General features: G+C 48.0%; 1 protein-coding gene across 1 annotated transcript; it reads right to left on the bottom strand.

The window, feature by feature from the left end:
- Positions 1 to 60: 60 nt before the first annotated feature.
- On the bottom strand, positions 61 to 6,299 carry chodl (chondrolectin). The gene is made up of 8 exons (XM_013908168.1): positions 6,084 to 6,299; positions 4,511 to 4,686; positions 4,256 to 4,434; positions 4,006 to 4,163; positions 3,866 to 3,907; positions 3,679 to 3,762; positions 3,509 to 3,605; positions 61 to 1,054 (listed from the first exon to the last, which is right to left on the bottom strand). The coding sequence occupies exons 1-8, from the start codon at positions 6,178 to 6,180 to the stop codon at positions 973 to 975; spliced, it is 915 nt and encodes a 304-aa protein (XP_013763622.1). The 5' UTR covers positions 6,181 to 6,299; the 3' UTR covers positions 61 to 972.
- Positions 6,300 to 6,453: the final 154 nt, after the last annotated feature.

Below are 6,453 nucleotides of genomic sequence, written 5' to 3'. Positions count from 1 at the left end.
TCCCCAACATTTGACCTTAGAACTGAAGAAGCTTCTCAGATGAGAGGTGAAACGTCCTCCAGGGCTCTGACGAGTGTTCGTGTTTTAAACTGAAGCTGTTGATCAGTCAATTACGTCATCCTCAGCAGCACCGTCACACTGATTGACAGCTGTGTTTCTGATCCACAGCTCAGGTGTGTTTTGACTTAAGGCAGAGTATTAGGTGGCCCTCCTGAAACTCATCTCCACACCTGAGTTACAGCGGTTGTTACGCCTCGGGACGCCACTTGCCCGATCATGACCATAAAAACTGCCAGAGGACAACGTGTGCGGAGCCTGAGGCTGATCCAGGTGAGCTGATATTCAGGAAGAGAGCATTTTACAAACATGAGTATTATTAGTTTTTGATCCCTCACATCTGAACTGTGTCTGAATAAGTCTGAATAACCAATCAGTGATCCGAGGACGCGATCCTCAGAGGGACTCATTCAGCTTCAAGCTCCACCCTTATTTTATTTTCTTGAAAACTTTTCCGACCCTCTAACTCTCCTCAGTTATTAACTGGTCTGTTAACACCCCCCGTCTCCGTGGAGCAGCTGCTTCATCAGCTCTCTGTGAAATCAAACGCACCTCTGCTGTGACTCCACCTCCCGAGGGACGCATTAACTTCACCCAATTTACTCGTTTAATTAAACATGGAGCATCTGGCTGACAGTAACAAGAGGAGGAGCAGGGAGGGAAGAAAAGGAGTAATCAAGGAGGACAAAGAAGAGGGGAGCAAAAAAGAAACGAGGAGGAAGTGGGGGAGATTGAAGAAGAGCAAAGGGACGGTTGATAAAACGAGAGAAAGGAAACTGGAATAAGAAGTACAGAAGAAGAAGTCTCTGTGATGACATTGCCGCCTGTCCGTAAACACCCTGCGATGAAGATGATTGATTGGTTTGACCGTAGAGTGATGTCCTCCCTCTGCCCTGCTGACACTGTCCTGTGATGTCAGACCTCCATGCTGTCAGCTTTGGGTGACCCGGAAATCCACAGATTTGATTGGTCGCCAGGCGTCTTGGTTCGGGAATCACTAGGTGGAGAGAGAGATATGTTGACATCGTCACTAGAACGGCCGCTGTCATGTAAAGAGTCGAGTGAAAGTCACCTATTAACCATCTCAAACTGCAGGAAAGCAAAGAGGAGCCGAAGGTTCAGTCTGACCGACACAGGCAGCAACCACCATCAGGAACTGATCAATGACTCTGATCAATGATTCTGATCAGTTACTCTGATCAGTGACCAGTGTTGGGTGTAACAATAATAATATTACATTTTTCAGTATTGCAGTAATGTCACAGCTGCACAGACAGCATGTGCTAACGCTAAGCTAACCAGACAGCAGGGGCGTCCAAATTGATGGGCTGCATCCTCCTGAGGCCGCATTTGTAGGCCGATTATGTCACAGCGACCCGACGAAGGATATCCAGATTCGTAAATGCGTCCTCCTTTTCCCCAGATTTGAAGGATGGGTCGAGTGTGTCCCTCGTGGCCCATCATATCCCAGAATTCAGCCAATTTCCAGTTTACAACAATGGTGGCCGCTACAAAGTTTTAATATTACTCTTATTACTCTTTCTGGGTCACAAAATAAACTTTTAACATATTTTTAGGTGAGAATGCAGCTGTGTAAACTTCAAATATCTGCTTGGTTTTGTTCCTGAGTAAATTGGTTTGGCTGAGATTATAGTTTTCACACAGCTTAATAAACGTCAAACAGAAAACTGATTAAACAAAAGTGTGAGACGGTTGAGAATTTACTCCAGTGTCCTGTTATACTTTAGACAGCAAGGAGCAGAGGGCTGAGTTTATTAAACTCCAACGAGACAGCGGTGACGCAAGTCTAAGGCTGGACCATTCAATTTACTTCTGGCTTACCTGACCTCCTGAGGACCTGGCCTTCGCAGTCTGTGTGCGCCGGGTCCTCAGAAGGATGCAGCCTCTGAATTTGGACACAGCTAGCATGTGCTAACGCTAAGCTAGCCAAGAACCCAGACTGATGTTAAAGCTGAGAGTATGCAGACCCCAGTCCAGTAGCCAGAGCCTGAACTTCAACAGGTAACAAGCTGATGAGCAGTCAGGTTGTTTTTCTACTTTTTCATGTTTCTACAGTTTAATCACAATGACAACTGCTTTGTGCTGGTTTCCATCTTTGCTTTGTGTGTGAATGGGTGGATGACTGGATGTGTAAAGCGCTTTGGGGTCCTTAGGGACTAGTAAAGCGCTATATAAATACAGGCCATTTAAAGCGCTATACAAATACAGGCCATTTACCATTTGTGTTCATACATAAGAGCAAAGGTGGAAGATCACATGTTTGTCCTCATTATGGGATGTGTTAATGTGTGTGGGGCTGTAGCCTCAGGTTTATGTTGTTAACTGTAATTATGAGACAGTTTGAAACGTCATTTTCCAGTATAATGACAAAGTAATGTCACGAGTAGTATAATGAATTACTTTATCAGACACGTAATTAAGTACTGCATACTTTTAATGAAGGTAACAAGTAATATGTAATACATTCCACATATCCCGTGTCACTTCACACCATACCTTCCTCCCATTAAAAAGGACTAAAACCTTATTTCAGAATACTCTGCTGCTTCATGTTCTGTGTGTTTGTTTCCATCATATTCATTAAAAGCTGTCCTCAGACAGGCTGACGTCCTCCTGGTTGTAACACACAGCCGTCCCTTTACGTGCTCTAAGTAAAAGCCGGACTTCAGGTGTCATCTCGATCTAGGGCAAAGAATAAAATGCCACACAGTCTCACCTGAAGAGGGAGCTATGCTTACCCTGCTGCAGGGAAAAAGTCAGAAATGTTCAGAATAATCCTTCTTTGTCTGACACTCTGTCTGAAACAAGCTGTTCTAGCTCCTCCCCCTTTAAGCCCACTCTCTAAATAGAAAACATCTGGAAACCTGCCAAGGGGCAGACTCTGGTCATCATGAGCTTTGCAGCATTTACAGATCCACGTTAGAGGCGCGATATTTATCACACCTAATCATCTGCCTTTGACCTCTGACCCCATCAGGCTCCAACACTGAGCTCCATCTCGCAAGCAAACAGCTGCTTTGGTTCAGCTGAAGCGTGGCAGGACTGGAGTCAGCCAGCACTGCCTCGCTGCTTCTGATTCGACAGCTTTAAGGAGTGAGTGGTGAGCTCAGTTGACCCAGCTGGGTCGTGGAGGAAAGTGGGAACAGAACCAACGAAAATACGCAAGTCAGCAGATTTTTTGCTGCTGTAGACTCCTGAACTGATGCCAGCAACACACACACACGCTGGTCTTTCTATCACTGTGAGGACTGCATCAGAGGACCAAACCTGACTCCTGCCTAAAAGCATCAGGACTCGATATCCCCACCAAACGTCCCCTCAGAGCTGCTGTAAATCAGCTTGTTAACAAGTTGACTCATTACAATCATACAGGAAACGCTGCAGCGGCAGAGGACCATGATGGGATTCGTAGCTGCTCTGCATGTCTTACCTTCTGCTGAGCATCTGAAAACAGCAGGTGGCAGAAGCCACCAGGATGAGCAGCAGCAGGGGGATGGTGGGGATGACGACATACAGCAGCAGCATACCTGCAGAGACACCAGACCACCTGAGCATTAGGTCATGAGCCCAGATCAGGTCAAAGGTCGCAGGTCTTCTTACCTGAAGCTCCGGCCATGGTGACCTGAGGTGGAATGTCTTCGTTGTTTGCAGGCTGTGTGGCCACGCCTCCACCTGCAGTTACTGCTATGGACACAAGAACACACCTGTGCCTTAATACAGAGCTGCAGGTGAGTCCCACCTATGGCTCCACCTGCCTCTATGATCTTATATGGACCTTCCTCCTTACCTGTATCCTGCCCACCAGGTATGTCATTCACCAGATGGCTCTCTGAAAGACAGGAAGTAAAGAACCTGAGTGAGTGAAGCTGATTGGCTGACAACACCAGGGCTGCTTATCTATGATTGAAGCTGACTGGCTGATGGCACCTGGGTTGTATTTGCAGATGAAGTTGTGTTTCATGTTGCACCGGTCGTCGTTCCATTGGTAGAGATAAGCCCCGCCCAGACCAGAAGGCGCAGTTGGCTGATGGTACATGACAACGCAGGCCTCACCTCCACAGGATGGTTCATCGAAGTACCAGTTCCTGCATCATCAGCACAGTTGGTTAAGCCCAACCCACCCCCTTTAGTAAAACATGCCGGGAGTCACCTGGCACAGCTCTGACATCACGCTCACCTGAAGGAGGCCACGCTGCCGTCGGTCCACTGGTAGAGCTGCGGACAGGAAGTTAAGGCATTGCTGAGCTCCGACTGAGTCTGATCCACTCCCTCCACCCGAGTCAGGCCGATCCAGAAGTCCCCGTCAGCTATGCCCCCGCCCCCTCCTGCCCTGTCCACCGCACCTGAACGCAGCTCCTGGAAACAAAAACAAGGAGAAAGGGTCACAGAAAAAGGAGGGGAGGGTCTAGAGAGAACCAGGTGTGGGTCTCACCTGCAGCAGGTGCTCGATGTCTCGCTGTTCCGTCGAGCTCTCGATGCTGAGAAGCGCTCCTCTGTCCATCTCGCAGGCCTGACGCGCCTCGCTGAAGGCGACGCGGCTCGACACGTCATGGAAGTACGCCATCTTATAGCAGGGACGCTCGGCCCCGCCCACACACACTGTCTGACCTGAGACATGGAGCCCCGCCCACAGGAAGATGCATCAGAGCAGCACTGAGTGTGTGTGTGTGTGTGTGTGTGTGCGCAACAGTGTGTTAATCACTGTTGCGCACACACACACTTCACTACTTTAAGTGATTAGCTGGAGTGTCTTCTGCACCATCATCACTTTACTGTTAAAGCCACTAAAGAGCTCCATATATATCTGTCTGCTGTCAGCCCGCCCTCCACCCATCCCTCCACCCACTGTTCCTCCACCCGTTCCTGCTGCCTGTGGTTCAGGTATTTTAGCTGCTCCTCTGATAAATCGAACAGATCTCTGAAACATCAGCTGGCCACATGACCCATTACAAACCTGCAAACCTTACACCAGACACACCACCCAGTGGTAGGCCTGCAAATCCCACATCGCCCCTCCTCTGTCCCCTGAACCTTCAGTCTGCACTCTGCTTCACCTCCCATCTTTTTAAAAAATTTTTTACTAAACCTTGAAAACATCGGCTTCAAGAACGCACATAAGAGTGTGTACGAGCACGCCTGGCTGTGGGGGCGGCTGCCTCCTATCCCCTCCTCAATCTGTCTGCTGCATCTGTATTCTGACATCTGCAGGAGCTCCAGATGTACACACAAAGCAGTCGTAGTGAGTGTCTACAGAAAATCAGCTAGGACTCAAACAGACAACAAATATGACACAAAGTGAAGTTTATTTTATCGAATCTGTTGAAGGCATCTGAACTGATGGCCGCGTGTCATCATTGCCATGAAGGTGATGGTTTGAATACTCGCAGTGGTTTGTGTGACTCGATCCTCACTTCGATCAGGTGTCACGTTTCACCCTGACAGAAGAACAAAGCTCTTTCATTTCTCTGATCACAGTCAGATGATGTTTGCACAGGTCAGAAATTCTTTAATGTGATCAAAGCCATAGACACACACACGTATACACACACGTATACACACATGCGTACACGTATAAAGACACATACATATAAACACACATACACACAGACACGTATACACAGATTTATACACACACGTAGACACACATTTATACACACAGGTATGCACACATATACACAGATGTGTACACAGACACACACACCACACACATGTGTACTTTGGTGGACGAGCATCCCTGTAAGGCTGACAGATTTCAGTGAATGACTCTCTGGGATCACGTCACATATCTCACTACATTAATGGTTCTTTTCACTGGTTTAACTGTATTTCCACTTAAACCAGTGCTGCTGGTTTCCCTTCAGAGTGGAAAACATGAAGTGCAGCAGGATGAGCTGCTGCCTGCGCCGCTGCGAGCTGCAACACTGAGGTTTCTGTAACATGGAAACTTTTCACGCCTCAAAAGAGCCACACTGTTTAAAAAGTAATTGGATTACTGCAGTACTCACCGCTCACCACCCGTGCTGCCTCCACCTGGACCATCCCCATCGCCACAACGACCCCGAGCATCAGTCGGTTAATTATCACGATCCTTGAGCAGGTCATCTTTATTTCTTTAAATATGAAATTAAATCTACAAAATAAAAGTGTTTCTGTGGAGAGCTGTTCCAGAGACGTTTCAAAATAAAAGCCTGCCTCTGGTCAGCGTGCTCCTGGTGCCCATGTTTCCTCTCCTGTCTCTGTACTCTGAAGTGAAGCGGGAGGCAGAGGAGCGCCTGTCTCCTCCTCCTCCATCGATCCTGCCCACTGAGCCACAGCTGTAACCTCCTCCTTCAATAAAGCCCGGGGGACCACACACACACACACACACACACACAC

Source organism: Pundamilia nyererei, unplaced genomic scaffold (genome assembly GCF_000239375.1).
Source record: "Pundamilia nyererei isolate P.nyererei 1_Seehausen unplaced genomic scaffold, PunNye1.0 scaffold01860, whole genome shotgun sequence".
In the NCBI taxonomy this organism is placed as follows: domain Eukaryota; kingdom Metazoa; phylum Chordata; class Actinopteri; order Cichliformes; family Cichlidae; genus Pundamilia; species Pundamilia nyererei.
This window is presented reverse-complemented; position numbering and strand designations above follow the sequence as displayed.

Excerpts from the sequence above, each read along its gene's own strand:
- chodl (XM_013908168.1), bottom strand. The coding sequence starts at position 6,180 with ATGACCTGCTCAAGGATCGTGATAATTAACCGACTGATGCTCGGGGTC. Across the intron at positions 4,435-4,510 it reads ACATCGAGCACCTGCTGCAG|GAGCTGCGTTCAGGTGCGGT; the intron begins GTGAGACCCACA and ends TTTTGTTTCCAG. Across the intron at positions 4,164-4,255 it reads GGCAGCGTGGCCTCCTTCAG|GAACTGGTACTTCGATGAAC; the intron begins GTGAGCGTGATG and ends CTGATGATGCAG.